This window comes from Nansenia antarctica (genome assembly GCF_963989245.1).
Source record: "Nansenia antarctica genome assembly, chromosome: 6".
NCBI classification, from domain to species: Eukaryota; Metazoa; Chordata; class Actinopteri; order Argentiniformes; family Microstomatidae; genus Nansenia; species Nansenia antarctica.
In genome coordinates this window covers 10,184,822-10,210,301 of record NC_137676.1, presented here as the reverse complement: position 1 = coordinate 10,210,301, position 25,480 = coordinate 10,184,822, and the positions used below count along the sequence as shown (strand labels likewise).

The 25,480-nt window shown below is 41.6% G+C and overlaps 1 protein-coding gene across 1 annotated transcript in view; it reads right to left on the bottom strand.

Annotated features, from left to right (window-relative positions):
• LOC308160263 (complement C3-like) overlaps positions 1–25,165 on the bottom strand; it is a gene marked incomplete at both ends in the record, with an annotated part of 39,516 nt that extends 14,351 nt beyond the window's left edge. The window contains one exon of the mRNA XM_080534181.1: positions 25,150–25,165. Within this exon, the coding sequence (XP_080390307.1) occupies positions 25,150–25,165 (16 nt within the window). The remainder of the gene's footprint in view (positions 1–25,149) is intronic.
• Positions 25,166–25,480: the final 315 nt, after the last annotated feature.

Sequence of the window (25,480 nt, the reverse complement as noted above, 5' to 3'; positions counted from 1 at the left end):
TGGAGTCTTCTAGTATGGAGTCTACTAGTATGGAGTCTTCTAGTATGGAGTCTTCTAGTATGGACTCTACTAGTATGGAGTCTACTAGTATGGAGTCTACTAGTATGGAGTCTTCTAGTATGGAGTCTTCTAGTATGGAGTCTACTAGTATGGAGTCTACTAGTATGGAGTCTACTAGTATGGAGTCTTCTAGTATGGAGTCTACTAGTATGGAGTCTACTAGTATGGAGTCTTCTAGTATGGAGTCTTCTAGTATGGAGTCTACTAGTATGGAGTCTACTAGTATGGAGTCTACTAGTATGGAGTCTTCTAGTATGGAGTCTACTAGTATGGAGTCTTCTAGTATGGAGTCTTCTAGTATGGAGTCTACTAGTATGGAGTCTTCTAGTATGGAGTCTACTAGTATGGAGTCTACTAGTATGGAGTCTTCTAGTATGGAGTCTACTAGTATGGAGTCTTCTAGTATGGAGTCTTCTGGTATGGAGTCTACTAGTATGGAGTCTACTAGTATGGGGTCTTCTAGTATGGAGTCTACTAGTATGGAGTCTACTAGTATGGAGTCTTCTAGTATGGAGTCTTCTAGTATGGAGTCTACTAGTATGGAGTCTACTAGTATGGAGTCTTCTAGTATGGAGTCTACTAGTATGGAGTCTTCTAGTATGGAGTCTACTAGTATGAAGTCTACTAGTATGGAGTCTTCTAGTATGGAGTCTACTAGTATGGAGTCTTCTAGTATGGAGTCTTCTAGTATGGAGTCTACTAGTATGGAGTCTTCTAGTATGGAGTCTACTAGTATGGAGTCTACTAGTATGGAGTCTTCTAGTATGGAGTCTACTAGTATGGAGTCTACTAGTATGGAGTCTTCTAGTATGGAGTCTACTAGTATGGAGTCTACTAGTATGGAGTCTTCTAGTATGGAGTCTTCTAGTATGGACTCTACTAGTATGGAGTCTACTAGTATGGAGTCTTCTAGTATGGAGTCTACTAGTATGGAGACTTCTAGTATGGAGTCTTCTAGTATGGACTCTACTAGTATGGAGTCTACTAGTATGGAGTCTTCTAGTATGGAGTCTTCTAGTATGGAGTCTTCTAGTATGGAGTCTTCTAGTATGGAGTCTACTAGTATGGACTCTACTAGTATGGAGTCTTCTAGTATGGAGTCTTCTAGTATGGAGTCTACTAGTATGGACTCTACTAGTATGGAGTCTACTAGTATGGAGTCTACTAGTATGGAGTCTACTAGTATGGAGTCTTCTAGTATGGAGTCTACTAGTATGGAGTCTTCTAGTATGGACTCTAATAGTATGGAGTCTACTAGTATGGAGTCTACTAGTATGGACTCTACTAGTATGGAGTCTTCTAGTATGGAGTCTTCTAGTATGGAGTCTTCTAGTATGGACTCTACTAGTATGGAGTCTACTAGTATGGAGTCTTCTAGTATGGACTCTACTAGTATGGAGTCTACTAGTATGGAGTCTACTAGTATGGAGTCTACTAGTATGGAGTCTTCGAGTCTACTAGTATGGAGTCTTCTAGTATGGAGTCTTCTAGTATGGAGTCTACTAGTATGGAGTCTTCTAGTATGGAGTCTACTAGTATGGAGTCTTCTAGTATGGAGTCTACTAGTATGGAGTCTACTAGTATGGAGTCTACTAGTATGGAGTCTTCTAGTATGGAGTCAACTAGTATGGAGTCTTCTAGTATGGAGTCTACTAGTATGAAGTCTACTAGTATGGAGTCTTCTAGTATGGAGTCTACTAGTATGGAGTCTTCTAGTATGGAGTCTTCTAGTATGGAGTCTACTAGTATGGAGTCTTCTAGTATGGAGTCTACTAGTATGGAGTCTACTAGTATGGAGTCTACTAGTATGGAGTCTACTAGTATGGAGTCTACTAGTATGGAGTCTTCTTGTATGGAGTCTACTAGTATGGAGTCTACTAGTATGGAGTCTTCTAGTATGGAGTCTTCTAGTATGGACTCTACTAGTATGGAGTCTACTAGTATGGAGTCTTCTAGTATGGAGTCTACTAGTATGGAGTCTTCTAGTATGGAGTCTTCTAGTATGGACTCTACTAGTATGGAGTCTACTAGTATGGAGTCTACTAGTATGGAGTCTTCTAGTATGGAGTCTTCTAGTATGGAGTCTACTAGTATGGAGTCTACTAGTATGGAGTCTACTAGTATGGAGTCTTCTAGTATGGAGTCTTCTAGTATGGAGTCTACTAGTATGGAGTCTACTAGTATGGAGTCTACTAGTATGGAGTCTTCTAGTATGGAGTCTACTAGTATGGAGTCTTCTAGTATGGAGTCTACTAGTATGGAGTCTACTAGTATGGAGTCTTCTAGTATGGAGTCTACTAGTATGGAGTCTTCTAGTATGGAGTCTTCTAGTATGGAGTCTATTAGTATGGAGTTTTCTAGTATGGAGTCTACTAGTATGGAGTCTACTAGTATGGAGTCTACTAGTATGGAGTCTTCTAGTATGGAGTCTACTAGTATGGAGTCTACTAGTATGGAGTCTACTAGTATGGAGTCTTCTAGTATGGAGTCTTCTAGTATGGAGTCTACTAGTATGGAGTCTTCTAGTATGGAGTCTACTAGTATGGAGTCTTCTAGTATGGAGTCTACTTGTATGAAGTCTACTAGTATGGAGTCTTCTAGTATGGAGTCTACTAGTATGGAGTCTTCTAGTATGGAGTCTTCTAGTATGGAGTCTACTAGTATGGAGTCTTCTAGTATGGAGTCTACTAGTATGGAGTCTACTAGTATGGAGTCTACTAGTATGGAGTCTTCTAGTATGGAGTCTACTAGTATGGAGTCTACTAGTATGGAGTCTTCTAGTATGGAGTCTACTAGTATGGAGTCTACTAGTATGGAGTCTTCTAGTATGGAGTCTTCTAGTATGGACTCTACTAGTATGGAGTCTACTAGTATGGAGTCTTCTAGTATGGAGTCTACTAGTATGGAGTCTTCTAGTATGGACTCTACTAGTATGGAGTCTACTAGTATGGAGTCTTCTAGTATGGAGTCTTCTAGTATGGAGTCTTCTAGTATGGAGTCTTCTAGTATGGAGTCTACTAGTATGGACTCTACTAGTATGGAGTCTTCTAGTATGGAGTCTTCTAGTATGGAGTCTACTAGTATGGACTCTACTAGTATGGAGTCTACTAGTATGGAGTCTACTAGTATGGAGTCTTCTAGTATGGAGTCTTCTAGTATGGACTCTACTAGTATGGAGTATACTAGTATGGAGTCTTCTAGTATGGACTCTACTAGTATGGAGTCTACTAGTATGGAGTCTACTAGTATGGACTCTACTAGTATGGAGTCTTCTAGTATGGAGTCTTCTAGTATGGAGTCTTCTAGTATGGACTCTACTAGTATGGAGTCTACTAGTATGGAGTCTTCTAGTATGGACTCTACTAGTATGAACTCTACTAGTATGGAGTCTTCTAGTATGGACTCTACTAGTATGGAGTCTACTAGTATGGAGTCTACTAGTATGGAGTCTACTAGTATGGAGTCTTCTAGTATGGAGTCTTCTAGTATGGAGTCTACTAGTATGGAGTCTTCTAGTATGGAGTCTACTAGTATGGAGTCTACTAGTATGGAGTCTTCTAGTATGGAGTCTTCTAGTATGGAGTCTTCTAGTATGGAGTCTACTAGTATGGAGTCTTCTAGTATGGAGTCTTCTAGTATGGAGTCTACTAGTATGGAGTCTACTAGTATGGAGTCTACTAGTATGGAGTCTTCTAGTATAGAGTCTACTAGTATGGAGTCAACTAGTATGGAGTCTTCTAGTATGGAGTCTACTAGTATGGAGTCTACTAGTATGGAGTCTTCTAGTATGGAGTCTACTAGTATGGAGTCTACTAGTATGGAGTCTTCTAGTATGGAGTCTACTACTATGGAGTCTACTAGTATGGAGTCTTCTAGTATGGAGTATTCTAGTATGGACTCTACTAGTATGGAGTTTACTAGTATGGAGTCTTCTAGTATGGAGTCTTCTAGTATGGAGTCTACTAGAATGGAGTCTTCTAGTATGGAGTCTTCAAGTATGGAGTCTTCTAGTATGGAGTCTTCTAGTATGGAGTCTTCTAGTATAAAGTCTACTAGTATGGAGTCTTCTAGTATGAAGTCTACTAGTATGGAGTCTACTAGTATGGAGTCTACTAGTATGGAGTCTTCTAGTATGGACTCTACTAGTATGGAGTCTTCTAGTATGGAGTCTTCTAGTATGGAGTCTTCTAGTATGGAGTCTTCTAGTATGGAGTCTTCTAGTATGGAGTCTACTAGTATGGAGTCTACTAGTATGGAGTCTTCTAGTATGGAGTCTACTAGTATGGAGTCTACTAGTATGGAGTCTTCTAGTATGGAGTCTTCTAGTATGGAGTATACTAGTATGGAGTCTACTAGTATGGAGTCTTCTAGTATGGAGTCTACTAGTATGGAGTCTACTAGTATGGAGTCTTCTAGTATGGAGTCTTCTAGTATGGAGTCTACTAGTATGGAGTCTACTAGTATGGAGTCTTCTAGTATGGAGTCTACTAGTATGGAGTCTACTAGTATGGACTCTACTAGTATGGAGTCTTCTAGTATGGAGTCTTCTAGTATGGAGTCTTCTAGTATGGACTCTACTAGTATGGAGTCTACTAGTATGGAGTCTTCTAGTATGGACTCTACTAGTATGGAGTCTACTAGTATGGAGTCTACTAGTATGGAGTCTACTAGTATGGAGTCTTCTAGTATGGAGTCTTCTAGTATGGAGTCTACTAGTATGGAGTCTTCTAGTATGGAGTCTTCTAGTATGGAGTCTACTAGTATGGAGTCTTCTAGTAAGGAGTCTACTAGTATGGAGTCTACTAGTATGGAGTCTTCTAGTATGGAGTCTACTAGTATGGAGTCTTCTAGTATGGAGTCTTCTAGTATGGAGTCTACTAGTATGGAGTCTTCTAGTATGGAGTCTACTAGTATGGAGTCTACTAGTATGGAGTCTTCTAGTATGGAGTCTACTAGTATGGAGTCTACTAGTATGGAGTCTTCTAGTATGGAGTCTACTAGTATGGAGTCTACTAGTATGGAGTCTTCTAGTATGGACTCTACTAGTATGGAGTCTACTAGTATGGAGTCTTCTAGTATGGAGTCTACTAGTATGGAGTCTTCTAGTATGGAGTCTTCTAGTATGGAGTCTTCTAGTATGGAGTCTTCTAGTGTGGAGTCTACTAGTATGGACTCTACTAGTATGGAGTCTACTAGTATGGAGTCTACTAGTATGGAGTCTACTAGTATGGAGTCTTCTAGTATGGACTCTACTAGTATGGAGTCTACTAGTATGGAGTCTTCTAGTATGGACTCTACTAGTATGGAGTCTACTAGTATGGAGTCTACTAGTATGGACTCTACTAGTATGGAGTCTTCTAGTATGGAGTCTTCTAGTATGGAGTATTCTAGTATGGACTCTACTAGTATGGAGTCTACTAGTATGGAGTCTTCTAGTATGGACTCTACTAGTATGGACTCTACTAGTATGGAGTCTTCTAGTATGGACTCTACTAGTATGGAGTCTACTAGTATGGAGTCTACTAGTATGGAGTCTACTAGTATGGAGTCTTCTAGTATGGAGTCTTCTAGTATGGAGTCTACTAGTATGGAGTCTTCTAGTATGGAGTCTACTAGTATGGAGTCTACTAGTATGGAGTCTTCTAGTATGGAGTCTTCTAGTATGGAGTCTTCTAGTATGGAGTCTACTAGTATGGAGTCTTCTAGTATGGAGTCTTCTAGTATGGAGTCTACTAGTATGGAGTCTACTAGTATGGAGTCTACTAGTATGGAGTCTTCTAGTATAGAGTCTTCTAGTATAGAGTCTACTAGTATGGAGTCTTCTAGTATGGAGTCTACTAGTATGGAGTCTACTAGTATGGAGTCTACTAGTATGGAGTCTTCTAGTATAGAGTCTTCTAGTATAGAGTCTACTAGTATGGAGTCTACTAGTATGGAGTCTACTAGTATGGAGTCTACTAGTATGGAGTCTTCTAGTATGGAGTCTACTAGTATGGAGTCTACTAGTATGGAGTCTTCTAGTATGGAGTCTACTAGTATGGAGTCTTCTAGTATGGAGTATTCTAGTATGGACTCTACTAGTATGGAGTCTACTAGTATGGAGTCTTCTAGTATGGAGTCTTCTAGTATGGAGTCTTCTAGTATGGATTCTACTAGTATGGACTCTACTAGTATGGAGTCTACTAGTATGGAGTCTACTAGTATGGAGTCTACTAGTATGGAGTCTTCTAGTATGGACTCTACTAGTATGGAGTCTACTAGTATGGAGTCTTCTAGTATGGACTCTACTAGTATGGAGTCTACTAGTATGGAGTCTACTAGTATGGACTCTACTAGTATGGAGTCTTCTAGTATGGAGTCTTCTAGTATGGACTCTACTAGTATGGACTCTACTAGTATGGAGTCTTCTAGTATGGACTCTACTAGTATGGGCTCTACTAGTATGGAGTCTTCTAGTATGGACTCTACTAGTATGGAGTCTACTAGTATGGAGTCTACTAGTATGGAGTCTACTAGTATGGAGTCTTCTAGTATGGAGTCTTCTAGTATGGAGTCTACTAGTATGGTGTCTTCTAGTATGGAGTCTACTAGTATGGAGTCTTCTAGTATGGAGTCTTCTAGTATGGAGTCTTCTAGTATGGAGTCTACTAGTATGGAGTCTACTAGTATGGAGTCTACTAGTATGGAGTCTTCTAGTATGGAGTCTACTAGTATGGAGTCTTCTAGTATGGAGTCGTCTAGTATGGAGTCTACTAGTATGGAGTCTTCTAGTATGGAGTCTTCTAGTATGGAGTCTACTAGTATGGAGTCTACTAGTATGGAGTCTACTAGTATGGAGTCTTCTAGTATGGAGTCTTCTAGTATGGAGTCTTCTAGTATGGAGTCTTCTAGTATGGAGTCTACTAGTATGGAGTCTACTAGTATGGAGTCTACTAGTATGGAGTCTACTAGTATGGAGTCTTCTAGTATATAGTCTACTAGTATGGAGTCTACTAGTATGGAGTCTACTAGTATGGAGTCTACTAGTATGGACTCTACTAGTATGGAGTCTTCTAGTATGGAGTCTTCTAGTATGGACTCTACTAGTATGGAGTCTACTAGTATGGAGTCTTCTAGTATGGACTCTACTAGTATGGAGTCTTCTAGTATGGAGTCGTCTAGTATGGAGTCTACTAGTATGGAGTCTTCTAGTATGGAGTCTTCTAGTATGGAGTCTACTAGTATGGAGTCTACTAGTATGGAGTCTACTAGTATGGAGTCTTCTAGTATGGAGTCTTCTAGTATGGAGTCTTCTAGTATGGAGTCTTCTAGTATGGAGTCTACTAGTATGGAGTCTACTAGTATGGAGTCTTCTAGTATATAGTCTACTAGTATGGAGTCTACTAGTATGGAGTCTACTAGTATGGAGTCTACTAGTATGGAGTCTTCTAGTATGGAGTCTTCTAGTATGGAGTCTACTAGTATGGAGTCTACTGGTATGGAGTCTTCTAGTATGGAGTCTACTAGTATGGAGTCTACTAGTATGGAGTCTTCTAGTATGGAGTATTCTAGTATGGACTCTACTAGTATGGAGTCTACTAGTATGGAGTCTTCTAGTATGGAGTCTTCTAGTATGGAGTCTTCTAGTATGGATTCTACTAGTATGGACTCTACTAGTATGGAGTCTACTAGTATGGAGTCTACTAGTATGGAGTCTACTAGTATGGAGTCTTCTAGTATGGACTCTACTAGTATGGAGTCTACTAGTATGGAGTCTTCTAGTATGGACTCTACTAGTATGGAGTCTACTAGTATGGAGTCTACTAGTATGGAGTCTTCTAGTATGGAGTCTACTAGTATGGAGTCTTCTAGTATGGAGTCGTCTAGTATGGAGTCTACTAGTATGGAGTCTTCTAGTATGGAGTCTTCTAGTATGGAGTCTACTAGTATGGAGTCTACTAGTATGGAGTCTTCTAGTATGGAGTCTTCTAGTATGGAGTCTTCTAGTATGGAGTCTTCTAGTATGGAGTCTACTAGTATGGAGTCTACTAGTATGGAGTCTACTAGTATGGAGTCTACTAGTATGGAGTCTTCTAGTATATAGTCTACTAGTATGGAGTCTACTAGTATGGAGTCTACTAGTATGGAGTCTACTAGTATGGACTCTACTAGTATGGAGTCTTCTAGTATGGAGTCTTCTAGTATGGACTCTACTAGTATGGAGTCTACTAGTATGGAGTCTTCTAGTATGGACTCTACTAGTATGGAGTCTTCTAGTATGGAGTCGTCTAGTATGGAGTCTACTAGTATGGAGTCTTCTAGTATGGAGTCTACTAGTATGGAGTCTTCTAGTATGGAGTCTTCTAGTATGGAGTCTACTAGTATGGAGTCTACTAGTATGGAGTCTACTAGTATGGAGTCTTCTAGTATGGAGTCTACTAGTATGGAGTCTTCTAGTATGGAGTCGTCTAGTATGGAGTCTACTAGTATGGAGTCTTCTAGTATGGAGTCTACTAGTATGGAGTCGTCTAGTATGGAGTCTTCTAGTATGGAGTCTACTAGTATGGAGTCTTCTAGTATGGAGTCTTCTAGTATGGACTCTACTAGTATGGACTCTACTAGTATGGAGTCTACTAGTATGGAGTCTTCTAGTATGGAGTCTACTAGTATGGAGTCTTCTAGTATGGAGTCTACTAGTATGGAGTCTACTAGTATGGAGTCTTCTAGTATGGAGTCTTCTAGTATGGACTCTACTAGTATGGAGTCTTTTAGTATGGAGTCTTCTAGTATGGAGTCTACTAGTATGGAGTCTTCTAGTATGGACTCTACTAGTATGGAGTCTACTAGTATGGAGTCTACTAGTATGGAGTCTTCTAGTATGGACTCTACTAGTATGGAGTCTACTAGTATGGAGTCTACTAGTATGGAGTCTTCTAGTATGGAGTCTTCTAGTATGGACTCTACTAGTATGGAGTCTTCTAGTATGGAGTCTTCTAGTATAAAGTCTTCTAGTATTGAGTCTTCTAGTATGGAGTCTACTAGTATGGAGTCTACTAGTATGGAGTCTACTAGTATGTAGTCTACTAGTATGGAGTCTACTAGTATGGAGTCTTCTAGTATGGAGTCTTCTAATATGGAGTCTACTAGTATGGAGTCTACTAGTATGGAGTCTACTAGTATGGAGTCTACTAGTATGGAGTCTACTAGTATGGAGTCTACTAGTATGGAGTCTACTAGTATGGAGTCTTCTAGTATGGAGTCTACTAGTATGGAGTCTACTAGTATGGAGTCTTCTAGTATGGACTCAACTAGTATGGAGTCTACTAGTATGGAGTCTACTAGTATGGAGTCTTCTAGTATGGACTCTACTAGTATGGAGTCTACTAGTATGACTCTACTAGTAAGGAGTCTTCTAGTATGGACTCTACTAGTATGGAGTCTACTAGTATGGAGTCTTCTAGTATGGAGTCTTCTAGTATGGAGTCTTCTAGTATGGAGTCTACTAGTATGGAGTCTTCTAGTATGGAGTCTTCTAGTATGGAGTCTTCTAGTATGGACTCTACTAGTATGGAGTCTTCTAGTATGGAGTCTACTAGTATGGAGTCTACTAGTATGGAGTCTACTAGTATGGAGTCTTCTAGTATGGAGTCTACTAGTATGGAGTCTACTTGTATGGAGTCTTCTAGTATGGAGTCTTCTAGTATGGACTCTACTAGTATGGAGTCTACTAGTATGGAGTCTACTAGTATGGACTCTACTAGTATGGAGTCTTCTAGTATGGACTCTACTAGTATGGAGTCTACTAGTATGGAGTCTACTAGTATGGAGTCTACTAGTATGGAGTCTTCTAGTATGGAGTCTTCTAGTATGGACTCTACTAGTATGGAGTCTTCTAGTATGGAGTCTTCTAGTATGGAGTCTTCTAGTATGGAGTCTACTAGTATGGAGTCTACTAGTATGGAGTCTACTAGTATGGAGTCTACTAGTATGGAGTCTTCTAGTATGGAGTCTTCTAGTATGGAGTCTTCTAGTATGGAGTCTACTAGTATGGAGTCTACTAGTATGGAGTCTTCTAGTATGGAGTCTTCTAGTATGGAGTCTTCTAGTATGGAGTCTACTAGTATGGACTCTACTAGTATGGAGTCTTCTAGTATGGAGTCTTCTAGTATGGAGTCTACTAGTATGGAGTCTTCTAGTATGGAGTCTTCTAGTATGGAGTCTTCTAGTATGGAGTCTACTAGTATGGAGTCTTCTAGTATGGAGTCTACTAGTATGGAGTCTACTAGTATGGAGTCTACTAGTATTTGGAGTCTTCTAGTATGGAGTCTACTAGTATGGAGTCTTCTAGTATGGAGTCTTCTAGTATGGAGTCTACTAGTATGGAGTCTTCTAGTATGGAGTCTACTAGTATGGAGTCTTCTAGTATGGAGTCTACTAGTATGGAGTCTTCTAGTATGGAGACTACTAGTATGGAGTCTACTAGTATGGAGTCTACTAGTATGGAGTCTTCTAGTATGGAGTCTACTAGTATGGAGTCTTCTAGTATGGACTCTACTAGTATGGAGTCTACTAGTATGGAGTCTTCTAGTATGGACTCTACTAGTATGGAGTCTACTAGTATGGAGTCTACTAGTATGGAGTATTCTAGTATGGACTCTTCTAGTATGGTGTCTACTAGTATGGAGTCTACTAGTATGGAGTCTACTAGTATGGAGTCTTCTAGTATGGAGTCTTCTAGTATGGAGTCTTCTAGTATGGAGTCTACTAGTATGGAGTCTACTAGTATGGAGTCTACTAGTATGGAGTCTACTAGTATGGAGTCTACTAGCTGTTATACTGTATATCGTAACTCATGGAATGCCTCTTGTCCAATCAAATTACTTGGTCGGAACTAACTGTTGTATAAGAGCCAATAATGAATGTCTTGGAAGACTTGAATTCTGTGTTGTCTGTAAATGGGAAGTCTATGGAGATGATGATGATGTCATAGAATTTGACTTTTATTACGTTCAATTCAACAATTCTGTGGGACATGTGTTGGTTTACAAGCTACGGAGCAAAGCTACAGAGTCAGAGGGTCGTGGGTTGTTTGAATTCCTCTCAAATCCTACAAATCACTATTTATAGAGAGAACATATCAGCTGATCATTAGTACAGAACGATCTTTTTCACATGAGAATATATGCCATTGTCAGTTATTAATTGACTTCATATTAGTCTGTAGCCAATCATTTACTCTTAACCCCATTAACAAGCTAGTTAGTTGTGTAACTATTTGTAGTCAAATGTTAATCTCTAGCTAGCTAGCTAGTTTATATACCGCATGTTTTCATTTTAGTGATGTATTTCTAACACCAGCATAAGTAACAGTGAAGAGTAAGAGTTGAAACAGAAGTGCCGTGTTAATTTGGTGTTGAAACGCCAGAATGGACTAATTTATTGGTCACACTTTACATGGTGTGGCTTGATCCATGGATAGTACTTGTAATAACTGTAGTGACTCATTATTTAGAAGAGTTGTGTTACTAAATTAAATATAACATTACTACACAGACAAAGGGTCAACTAAATGTACTGTATACTAAATCATATGTAGGTCAATTTAGTCCTAACATGTATTTCAATATCAAAGTGATGACATGACTAAATGGTGTTTTATTCAAGGTGGATGTGACTGACAACCAGCTTGTCCGTACCAAAGGACATCTTTTTGAACTTGATGGTCTACGTGGAAACAACATTTTGACCTCCACTGGCTGAATGACAAGCAAATATCAAATTCAACATTTCACCTATCTTTTGAGGAGGGTCAGCATTTTCATCTTGCCATCTCGTTTTAAGGAACATACTCCTATCTCGTGGGAGTGCATACTCAGGCCAAATTCGTAATAAGTCTTTTCAACAAAATGGTGAAGTGGCTGAGCACACAATACCTCAACCACTTCACCATCTTGTTTAACAACAAATGTAATCCCACCTGTTGAGATGAAATGTTAATTGTGGTCTTAACCACCTTGACATCTCATCCCTATGGACCAAACATGTCTCACAGGATTTTAAAAGCTGAACGCAAAAAAAAAATCCTGGATATACAGTGTACAGGTTTTTTACCTTTGTCTGGATGTACAGTGTGCAGGTTTTTCGCCCTTGCTTGCTTGCTATGTGCCGGTGGTCCTCGGGCATCTCCTCTGGGGGCCCCCAGCCGCCTCGGTTGCTTGGTCTGTTCCGCCGCTGGGGCACCTGCTTGGCTAGCCTGGTGTGGGGCTATTACGGTCTGTGCTTGGTTGGGCCGGGTGTGCTGGTGGTAGGGCGGGTCGGGTGTGTGGGGCGGCTGGTTTGGGTGGCGCTGTGTGTGCTGGTAGGCAAACTGGTAGTAGTCGCTCTATGAGTAGAGGGCTGCAAGGGAATTTTCCTGGCTGCACAGTGTACAGGTTTTTTACCTTTTCCTGCTCTGTCATCATGTGAAGCGCATTGAGTCACATCTTGTGAGAAATGCGCGATACACCATTTAGTCATGATGACATGACTAAATGGTGTTTTATTCAAGGTGGATGTGACTGACAATCAGCTTGTCCGTACCAAAGGACATCTTTTTGAACTTGATGGCCTACATGGAAACAACATTTTGACCTCCACTGGCTGAATGACAAGCAAATACCAAAGTCAACATTTCACCTATCTTTTGAGGAGGATCAGCATTTTCATCTTGCCATCTCGTTTTAAGGAACATACTCCTATCTCGTGGGAGTGCATACTCAGGCCAAATTCGTAATACGTCTTTTCAACAAAATGGTGAAGTGGCGGAGCGCACAATACCTCAACCACTTCACCATCTTGTTTAACAACAAATGTAATCCAACCTATTGAGATGAAATGTGAATTGTGGTCTTAACCACCTTGACATCTCATCCCTATGGACCAAACATGTCTCACAGGATTTTAAAAGCTGAACGCAACAAAATGACCTTTTCATAAACCATTGAGCTACTTCCTATGAACAGATATCAACAACCAGAATGCAACTCTGACTAATTATGGGCTCTTCCCATGATGAGCCTGCCACAAGGAAAGGCAATGTGTGAAGAGCCAATAATGAATGTCTTGGAAGACTTGAATTCTGTGTTGTCTGTAAATGGGAAGTCTATATAGATTATGATGAAGTTATCTTCCCTAGTCAAATGTTAACAGTAGCATTTGACATTCAGGGCCCTATTATGCACTTCTTAACTTGCCGTCTTAAGTCATGTTAATGAAGTGCACTAGGCGCCCCTGCTATTATGCGATCTGACTTTGCTCCTCGCGCTAAGAAGTGGTTTGAAAAGTTCTTAAGTTTAGACTTCATGCACGTTTTAAAACACGAGCGCGCCTCCGCGGTTTGCGCATGCATGTGGGCACACATGAACACGCACGTGGCTCCACGGCAAGACGTCAATTACGGTCACAGTATAAATGCTTTATTTCAGAAGGGAGAGGCAGAGAAGCGCGCTGACCTCCTTCTTAGGACTTCCATAATAGCATAGCGCTAATGACTCAACGCAGCCGGTTCTTAAAGGGAATGGCACCTGGCACGCTGATTGGGTTGATTGAGAAGACGCCCAAAACACACCCATGACTAATTTCTTTGCTTAGCGCCGGGTTTTAGGCGCCCACTACCGCACGCATAATAGCAAAGTGGCCTTGACCACGCCTCCACGTCTTAAGTTTAGATCTACCGCCTCGTCTTATTGATGAAGTGCATAATAGGGCCCTCAGTCTTATACAGCCATTCTGAGTGACATATGTTGAGTTTTGTTGATTATTTCTTCTTTAACCATGGAGCAACTTCATATTACAGACATTCACAAACAGAATTAAATTATGTGTCATTATTGGCTCTTCCCAATGTGCCCTGTCACAAAGAAAGGCAAATGTGTGAAGGGCCAAGGATGGGCAGTATTTCAGTTACATGTATTTAGAAAACCAGTATGAGTTGTCGCTTGCTGCTTAACCGCAGACAAGAAATAGCTTATTGTGCTGTACTGGCTTATTCAATTTCAAGACGATGTGATAATTGTCTACAAGGTTAACAAGCTAAACCTCTATCCTACAAGCCTGGAATGGTGCGATAAACATAATTTGTGAACTCCTAAAATCTATTTAGTATTGTAATTTGCTGTATTTATATATTGTATTTTTGTTAGTTCATTTCCTATTATTATTTTGCTTTATATTGTGCTTTACTTTGTATTTTGAAGATTTGTTTGTTGTACCGTGGTACGGTAAGGGGAGTGTGGGGGAGCAATGAGCCACACTTGTGACCTTGACTTAGTGACCTTGACTTAGACCTGAACAACTGGATCACCTCCTCTGGTTCATGACTATAGGCTTCAGTTCAAGGGGCTAACACAGTCCTACAGCATGCATATGTAGGGGTCTCAGAGACTAGAGAGAGTCACTGGACAATTGTGTCTGAATCCAGGTCTCCTGTACCCCTCAATGCCTTCGATTGGCTTTAGTTTGGGAAGCTGCACACATATTCAGGTCTCAATGAAGATTCATCACAACACACACTGTTACAAATAGGAGACCTGGGTTCAAACACTGTCGGTCACCCCGATGGGTTTTACATGGAGCAAGAGGTCAAAGGGGTGTGAATTGTGTGGGTGGTGGTTCAGTAGCTCAGTAACCTAACATAGTCTTGTAAGTGCATCTTCCTGAAGAAGTTTGCCAAAAACACGCACCTTTTTACCTAGCCTAATTGCAAATGTTTGTTTGTGTATATTTAGAAAATCACAGCTTTGTCTTCACATATCTGATTCTGTCATATTGTATGTTTCATCTGCTGGAGTCTCATCACATTGGTTCTATACTCTGCTCTGCATCTCTTATGCAAATGTTACTATAATACAATTGTCCAATGCATGTTATCTTCTCTCTCCTATCATCCTGGCTCTGGGGCATCTGCCCTGAGTCGTTAGATCTGATCGTTAGACGGGCCTGTACCCTGATCCTTTGTCATCGCTGGACTGGCCATACCCTGCCTCAGACGGATAGACGGGCCTGTAACCTGACCCTGGACCTTGACATCATCATTACATCATAATTGCGCTTGAGACCTTCTGTTGACAGGAAAGAGGACCTGGGTGCTGATGGGGCACTGATAGCTGTCAGTGACACCAGGACCGGCACCAGGCTGTACCTGGACCGTCACCAGGTTGTATTGTTGTTATTGTTGTTGTGTTGTTACATCATAACTGTGCTTGAGATCTTCTGTTGACAGGAAAGAGTACCTGGGAGCTGAAGTACCAGGCTGTACCAGGATCTGTGCCCCGTGCTGGATAAAGCAGTTTCAACCATGCAGAAATAACTTTAATCATTTATGATTTATGAGTGTACGCTGATAAGATGCAGGGAATTTTTTCTGGATGTACAGTCTACAGGTTTTTCGCCCTTGCTTGCTTGCTATGCGCCGGTGGTCCTCGGGCCTCTCCTCGGGGGCCCCCGGCCGCCTCGCGTGCTTGGTCTGTTCCGCCGCTGGGGCACCTGCTTGGCTAGCCTGGTGTGGGGCTATTATGGTCTGTGCTTGGTTGGGCCGGGTGTGCTGGTGGTTGGGCGGGTCAGGTGTGTGGGGCGGCTGGGGCTTCCTGGGGGTGGATTTGGGGGCCGCTGCTGTGTGCTGGTAGGCAAACTGGTAGTAGTCGCTCTATGAGTAGAGGGCTGCAAGGGAATTTTCCTGGCTGCACAGTGTACTGGTTTTTTTACCTTTGCCTGCTTGCGGCTCTGTCATCATGTGAAGCGCATTGAGTCACATCTTGTGAGAAATGTGCTATACAAATAAAACTTGATTTGATTTCATCATTGGCCAGCCTCCAGTTTCATCATGCTCCTATCAACATGGCTGACTACGTCCTTTAACTATGATGGCAGACGAAGACAAGCCATGAAGCTATACCTTGCACATTCATGTATAACATATTTGGCATTTCTGTCACAAAACTAATTGAGATCAGTAACGTAATCCTAAACTATACACTGCATCTGAATTAAACTGTGACTAAACTAAACTAGAACTCATGTTCTGTGCTGTCAACCAATTATGGACTTTTTACAAGTCTACTGTTTACAAGTTTACAATAGGTACTATTATCAATATCTCAACTGGTCCAGATAGTGTTCTAGATTCTCACAGACCAAGGATAAGCGTCAGCTGATCCTAGACCAAGGATAACAGTCAGCTGATCCTAGAATAAGGATAAGAGTCAGCTGATCCTAGACCAAGGATAAGAGTCAGCTGATCCTAGACCAAGGATAACAGTCAGCTGATCCTCCTAGACCAAGGATAAGAGTCAGCTGATCCTAGACCATGGATAACAGTCAGTTGATCCTAGACCAAGGATAAGCGTGTTTCACACACAAGGGGCTGATAGAGTAGTAGTCGGTTCCTTGCTTCCTGCTAAACAGAAAATTGGCATGGAAAATACTCTTGCCATAGTCAACCCAAGAAGAAACCACGAGGGAAAACCTAAAATCACACAGCACCTTCACTATCAGCCTATAGGACTAAGTGCCTGAGATTTGCTAGAGTGTCTGCTAAACTGTCCATCCCTTTACTTGAAGAACATACCTCTTATTACACCGTTAGGGATAACAAGTACATTCTAACAGGAATCAGTATTTAAATGAACACAGGCCAGATATATTAATAACAGTTTATGTTTGACACTATCATTGCACATAATGAGTACGCTTGAGAAGGTCAACAAACCAGATGTTGTTTTGGCTACGGTATCTGAGGTACAGTATGCTGCATGTATCACATCTTACCCGTACTTGAGTCCCCACCAACATACAGCACACTGGAAACAAAGGGAAGACCAGGGTTCAAGCACAACTTTAGCATTAGGGAAATACGACTCTTTCAATAAAATGACTTAACAGAATCAACAGAAAAATAACTCAGGAACACACCACTGGGAGGTCGTTGAGGTTGGAGACAAAACATCTTGGGCTCTGTGTGTGATACCAGAGTCTAACCAAACAAAGAAAGGTATAGAGGAAAGATACTGGGGATTCTGTAACTCCAGAGGTGCATACACAGTATATTCCCAAACAAAACCAGGCACTTTTCTCTCAGTGAGACAGAAACCCCAGAGGATTAGAGTGTAGTTGGACTGCGGCAGTGGAAAGCTGTCATTCTCTGACCCTGATAACAACACACACCTAGGCCTACACATGTTTACACACACTTTCGATAAGATAATCTTTCCATACCTCAGCATGTCCTGTAGCTACTCTCCACCCTTTGAGGATCTTACCAGTGAACAACAGTGGAACACGACTTTAACTATATTCACATAGCTACTGCAACCAATCACAATACTACATACTGTACACCCATGAGCCAAGACCAGTTTATTATGACCCAATTATGACCACTGACAGGTGAAGTTACATTAACATTGATCAGGGCTGCCAAGTTTCACCAAAAGTTTGGAGTGAGATTTTTTGGTGGTGGAGCGACCCAAAACTGTGCACGTTTTGGTAGCGGCGGCCCCTCTCTCCCACACAATTATTTGTGCTAGTTTTCTGCAATTTTACATGTTGTTCACAATAAACCAGCACAAGAAATGAAAATAATTGGAACATTTGATAAAACAAGACAAATTCAGACAATATATCATATTTATGTAAGTCTTAATAAACAAATACAGTAGCCTACAGAGTCTAAAAGAAAATTGGGCCCCATCAACTGGACTCAGCCCCTTGGTCAGCAGCAGAAAGACCCTTGGTCATCATCTTATATATAGTGCATTGCTCATAGATGGCTATCATGTTATACAGGACATACCAGGGTTTTTCCTGGGTCAGAATGAGGCCTTGGCGGTTGATGTTGTGCACGTAAATTGTAATTAATAATAATAATAATAACAAATACAACAATTGGGGGTCCCTCAAAAAAACATATTATTAATGTACCTTACATTACAGTAGAGAAACAAAAAACAGTTACCAAAACTGTAAAGTTGCAAAGTAGGCCTATCATCTCACCCAAATTAAGTGAGTAGTCCTATTTAAGAAACGGTATGCCATAGTGTCTTTGAGATAAAGGATACAATCCGTTTTCACACTCGTGTTGAATAACAGAAGATTAATGGAGGGGGAAAAACATGAGTGTGAGGACGGAGGATGATGAGCATCATCAAGTCCAATCATGGATTTTATCTGGAATTTCACTGCCAATCTCTCCTCCATCACCCCGAAAACAGAGGATGAAACAGCTTGCGATTTGAAAGTACCAGGCTACCAACTATGTATGCACATATTTTGCTACCAGGGTTGCCAGACAGAATTGACCATTTCCAGCCCAACCAGTCTAAAAGCTACCGAATCCACCCATCCAGTGTGACCAAAAGTAGCCCAATCTGGCAACACTGCTTGCTACATTCGACTTACATGCAGCTCGCGTGAACACAGGTTCTTCCAGCAGCGCGCGCCTCCCGCTTCGATTGCAGACTCAAGTTAACGCGCGTGCAGAAAGATGCCACGAAACTCTGGTCCGGTAGCTTTATTTAAAGGAATTTCAAAAATAAAAGAATTGGCAGCTCTGTATGATATATTGGAGGAATCACGCAATGCGGGTGGATTGAAAATACGGAACAAACAGCGTCCCATAATGGTTCAAAACGGGACGCATCTTTTAACTGTCCAATACGGAACGATTCCGTATTTTAAGGGACGGGTGGCAACCTTAGTCACTGTTACGAGAGTTGACCTGCAGGTGGCACCACCTGCAGTGAGTGTTACTTACGAGCAGTGATGCCGGTAACGCGATACTAAGTATCGCGATACTCTAATCTGATTACTTTTCCCAGTAACGACTATTCTATCGCGATACTATTTCCAAATCAGTAATCTGATTAAAGTTACTTATTCGAGTGACTGTGCGTTACTATTGCGTTACTACCTCATAACTTAGGCTAAATGCAGTATTTCTTTGTAATGTTCGATAGTAAACAAACATTTATTGCTTTTCTCGCGTCTTGGGGAGTGACGTCAGTGATCACGTTTTCAACACGAGGTGCAGCAGAATCGCTCACGTGTATCACCACGCTGATTGCACAGTGTAAACAGAAGCGTATAATGGAGCGAGAACAGAGATATGCGTTAAATAGCTGGAAATATAGGGATTATTTTGAGTTTGTGTCAGCAAAGGATGACAAGAACATAAATGTTCGTTGTACACTCTGTGCTGGCAAGAAAATATTGTCCTGTGGTAAAAGCCTGAATGGTCAGGGTAGGTTTTAGGTTTTGTGAAACCCCTCCTTGCTAGTTACTGTTAAGGGGAGGCTACCCCCCCTAGACTTTGCCAATAGGCAAAAAAAGAAAGAAAATAGATATCACTATGAACACATTCCCAGTTTGTTATGTACATAAAAACTATGAAAAAATGTATTGCAAGTTTTCTGAATTTATTATTGTTTATGTTTATTATGCAAATTAGATGCTAATTGGACCCAAATCTCCAGGATCACTCACACCATCATATTTGTCAATTTTTATTTTATTTTTTTTTATTTATGTTGACACATAAGAAAACAAACTTTGCACACAGCAGATTGTGTCTATGTCCTCGTATCAGCCCATACATCAGGAAATACTGTCCATAGTCATAAAAAAATCTATTTTCGCCATGGTTTTGGTATAAAATGTACTATAAACAGGGCTATGAATGATATATCATCAAACTCTTGTGTGCAGAGAAGCAGAATATGGATAGGAAGAAATGTGGAAAGTTTGGTCTGTTTTGGTGCAAGGAAAATCCTTGTGTGTGGACAAGTGTGTGGACAAACACATAAAAACAAATTTTCGGGAAAACAGACTCAAAGTTTTGTATTGTGAAATATGAAACATTTTTATTTGAAACTGCTATTCACAAACACAAAACCTAATCAAACCATTAGCAATAAACATCCTAAACACCTGACTGATAACTGAATAACATAAACTGAACAGAAATGCACACAGGCTACAAATAGTGGCTGTTATGGAATAGAAAGTGTCTCCCTCTCTCACAAACCTCTGGCACCACCATGTAATCAGCACACAGAACTACAGCCAGCCAGCCAGCCACACACACACACACACACACACACACACACACACACACACACACACACACACACACACACACACACACACACACACACACACACACACACACACACACACTTGTGTCAAGCCTAGTTACAGAACCTGGTACTGGTGTGTGAGCACATCTGCCTCTCCTGTGTGTGAGAGAGGGACAGAACCTGGTACTGGCGCCGCAACCGAGTCGGGGCTCGGATATGTGTTCGGCGGGCCCGAGCCGATTCAGGAAATATTAGAACGGCGTCTGTGGCTCGTACGGTTGCGACGCAGCGGTACTTTGACCTGAAGTGCCTAGGCCGAGAAGCCTGAATTTGAGTTATTTTTAAATGCTTTTCGGTCAGCGCGGCCGTTCCGAGGCGCAGAGACGCACCGTTTTCGACGAGGTCATTCGTAAGGGGCTTGGCACCCGTACTCTGTCGAGTTTTTTCTGCTAGGCGCGACCGAAGATGTTCGACATTTGTGAAAACCAGACCTCTAGCTCACTCAGGAGGGGAGTTATGAATTCTGGCCACAGGAGGCCATACAATGGGCTAGAGACTTGAAATCACTTTTGTCTGAAAGCTGGCATCCCACTGATGGTGTGTGTCTTTTTCTGTTCCCCTGGCTACATAGGAAGTGTCCCAAAGGTGAGCCTAAAGTTCAGGAGGTCGCCAATGTTAAACGGCTGAGTGGGGAGGGGTAGTGAGTGACTAAATTGAGTGCTGTTTGGTGATACATTGGGCTAGAGATCTGAAATCACTTTTGGCTGAAAGCTGGCATCCCACTGATGGTGTGTGTCTTTTTCTGTTCCCCTGGCTACATAGGAAGTGTCCCAAAAGTGAGCCTAAAGTTCAGGAGGTCGCCAATGTTAAACGGTGGGTCACAGTGATTGACTAAATTGAGCGCTGTTTGGTGATACATTGGGCTAGAGACTTGAAATCACTTTTGTCTGAAAGCTGGCATCCCACTGATGGTGTGTGTCTTTTTCTGTTCCCCTGGCTACATAGGAAGTGTCCCAAAAGTGTCCCTAAAGTTCAGTAGGTCGCCAATGTTAAACGGCTGAGTGGAGAGGCTAGTTCCGCCTTCCGCGTCACATGGGACACGACAACCAATCACATTCGAGAATTTTCGCATCAACCAATAGAATCGCGTATTCTAAAAGAATGCAACCTATCTATTTTAGTGATTGGTTGCTGATACAAGGGGCGTTGTAAATTTTGGAAGCGGCCATTTTGAGCACAAGAAACACATCTTTCAAACAAGGCCAGGCTTGATGTATTTCAGACAGCAGCCGTTTCGGTAACGCTGTGCGTAAACTACTAACTTTTGGCGAATTTATGAGGATTTTACGGACGCATGCACCACAATCAAGTAAAATAAACAACCAAATGTGTTTTTGTCGACGTTGTATTGTCACTAATATGAAAGAAAACATGTTTAGGAGGCAAAAGAGCAACTCATCTCAAAATCGGGGGAAAATGGGAAATTGCGTTTTGAGGGGGGTAGCCCCACTTAAATAAAGATTATATTTATTTTATTGTTTAAAAACAAGTATTTATGTTGGGTGAGGCAAAGAAAGACTCTTTATTTTGTTGTTTTAAGTTATTGTTTAAAGTTTAATTATGTAATTTAAGTTACTGTTAAAATAAAGTGAGTTTTGGCAAAACCAGTTTTCATTTTTATGTTGCGGGTGGGGGGGGGGGGGGGGGGGGGTCGGGTGCCTAGGCAGCTGCCAATAGTAACTAAAAAAGTAACTAGTAATCTAACTTAGTTACTTTTAAAATCAAGTAATCAGTAAAGTAACTAGATTACTTTTTAAAGGAGTAATCAGTAATCAGTAATCAGAATACTTTTTCAAAGTAACTGTGGCAACACTGCTTACGAGTGAACTTGTTGAGCTTGTTGAGCTTGTTGATACATTCATTACTATGCTAGCACAGAGATAAGATGTACGTTCTGTATTGTCCTTGAACAAATTACAGTCTAAGTTGTCTGCAGTGTGCGTTCTCTTCTTTTTCAATACATTTCATTCAAAAATACATAAACATTGCAATGCAATGGATTCGGTGAGTAATCCCCACTACTACCTAGTTAGTGTAGAGTAGTGGGGATTGCTCACTGAATGCATTTCTTGTTTTGTCTTGACTAGCGAGTGCGTCATTGATTTTCAACAATGTTGACATTGATTTACATTTTTCCAAATAAAAGTCTGAACATTTCGATCGGTTGCTGACTTGTTCCCGCTTTGTCACAATTGTGACAATTATGGAGAAGAGACACAGAAAGAATACCAGTGTTACAACTGCAACACAACTCTCACCCAAGAGCCACCTGCTCCGAGCCATCCTAGAGTCTATCGCATTTAGGTTTGTGTGTGCGTGTGTGTGTGTGTGTGTGTGCGTGTGTGTGTGTGTGTACATGTTTGTGTTTGTGTGTGTGTGCGTGTACATGTTTGTGTGTGTGTGTGTGTGTACATGTTTGTGTGTGTGTGTGTGTGTGTGTGTACATGTGTGTGTGTGTGTGCGTGTGTGTGTGTGTGTACATGTTTGTGTTTGTGTGTGTGTGCGTGTACATGTTTGTGTGTGTGTGTGTGTGTACATGTTTGTGTTTGTGTGTGTGTGTGTGTGTGTGTACATGTGTGTGTGTGTGTGTGTGTGTGTGTGTGTCACACTAACTTGCCTTTACTGTATGTTTTCTTTCAGGAACAAGCAGCTGTATGAGACGATGCTTAGAGAAACACAAGTGAAATAATAATAATAATAATGTAAAAATAAAAATTAGCTTGCTGAGCTAGGCTAAGCTTGCTAGGCTAATGCTAGGTGGAGAGGTGGGGAACTTGGGTGGAAGTCTCTGTGACTGAGATTCCAAGATGGCGGCCGTTAGCATGTTAGCTTAGCCACTTGAACAAAGCCCTGTGACTCTGTTACCCTCACTGCACTCTCTCTATATATATATATATATATATACTAGCCTCTCTCTCTCTCTCTCTCTCTCCCTGGCTCACACAAACACACACACACACACACACACACACTCTCTCTCTCTCTCTCTCTCTCTCTCTCTTTATCACCTCCCCCTCTTCCCTCCCACCCTCTCACTGGGCTGTCTTTGCAGTGGCTCTAAATTGATAGCAGTGTGCATGTCTGTTTAGGCTGGTTTCCAGTGACTGAAAGGAGAGGAGAGCTTCTGTACACATCACCTGGGATACCTTTCATCCACCTGCACCCCCCTTGCCCCCCACTCCTCCCCCACCCCCATTCCTCCCCCACTCCCCCATGTGACGAGGTGATATATTGTCCTTGAACTGCGAGTAAAGAGACTTTGATTATAACCGTATCCGCATGATCATTTTAACATGGTGTCAGAACTGGACTCAGCGGCAAACGACAGAAGAAGGGAATAACATACCCAAAGACGAAAAAACATTCTGATAACTATCGTTACTGCTGAGACGGACCGCGCTAGCTATCACGAACGCAATGGCTGAAGCTAAAGCTATTTACCCGGCGATTCCAGTGCCGGAACGGATGGACATGAAAAGGGGATGCATATAGCAACTGGACATTCTTTAGAGCACAGTGGGAAAACTACGAGATTGCAACTGGGCTGGACAAAAAGGACAACAAGATCCGCATAGCTACCCTACTAACCATAATAGGTAAGGAATGCCACAATGCTGCAACCAGTGGCGGATTAACGCATAGGCTTACTAGGCTGCAGCCTAGGGCCACCACCACTAGGGGGCCACCTAACATTGGATAAAAAAAAATCATTTATTTTTATTTTTATAATAATAATAAAATAACATATTATTTTCTATCCTGAGGCGGCGAGGCCCCCCTATATTTTCTATCCTGAGGCCCCCCTATATTTTCTATCCTGAGGCCCCCCTATATTTTCTATCCGCTTGTTAAGTCTGAAGTTCAAAAGTGACGTTTAGCCATTTCCGTTTTGGAAACCAAACCAAACCAAACCAGAAATTCAAAAGTTGCAAAAATGAAGCGGACGCACATGAGTGGGGCCAAAAAACGAAAATAACTAATGAAACAAGAACTAAATATAGCAAAGTTGCCCAAGATTTCAACATTTTTTTCTAATAATGCTGCTGCGCCTGAAACGACCAGAGTGAGAGCCACGAGAGTCGAGAGTGAGAGCCACGAAACGGTTAGCTCTGGGTCGGGTGTCGCTAGCACAAGCAGCGCTGAGGCGAACATGGGGGGGGAGATGCAGGCTGTCGAGGCTGAGCGCGGAGAAGAGGCACTAACGTTACCAGTACCACCACCAGCTGACAGTGACACTGATACCGAGCAGGACAATCAAGAAGAGGAGGCAACACGTGGACCACCAGGTCCAGACACAAATCCTACCACCACTTACAGCTCGGATCCTGGATTGTGAGATACAGTTGGTGAAGACATGAGAACATATTGGATTAAGATGGGGCCACAATGTTGTCAAAATGAAGATGCTAATGTCGCCGCTTCAGAAACACAGCACAAGCATCAGAAGAGGTATTTTTCAAAAACACTATTTAAAAGAAAAAAGTCAAATGGCGAAACCGTGCCTCGAGAATGGTTAATTTATTCACCTGCAAAAGGAAAAGTATTTTGTTTCGCATGTAAATTATTTGCAGACGGTGCTCATAAATCAGGACTCAAAACAGGCTACAATGACTGGAAAAACGCAGCAGTGTGTCTGGCTGAGCATGAAGGTTCCGAAAGCCACTATGTGATGTGCAGCGCTGCTGCTGGCTGTATTGACTCAGAACTAAAAAAGCAGTTTAACAACGAGTGTGCTTATTGGACAGATGTGTTAAAGCGAGTGGTTGTAGTGGTGAAGTTTCTTGCAGAGCGAGGATTACCATTGAGGGGACACTGTGAAACCTTTGGCCAGCCTGATAATGGGAATTTTATGGGTGTGTTGGAAGCGATCAGTGTGTTTGATCCATTCTTGAAAGCGCACATAGACAAATATGGAAATGCTGGCAAGGGAACCACATCTTACCTCTCATCAACAACATGCTTAGAATTTATTGAATTGATGGGAGAGCATGTCCTAGCTGAGATAATCAGTCAGGTAAAAATAGCAAAGTATTTTTCAATCAGCGTCGACGCTACACCAGATGTTGCACACACAGACCAGCTCACATTCATCATACGATATGTGTCACCAGATGGATGCGTGGAGGAGCGTTTTCTCAAGTTTTTGCCAATTCAGAGTCATTCAGGGGAGTCACTTTATCAGTCTGTTCTTGGCGTTTTGGAAGAAATGGGCATTGACATCAATAACTGCCGAGGCCAATGTTATGACAATGCAGCCAACATGTCCGGCATTT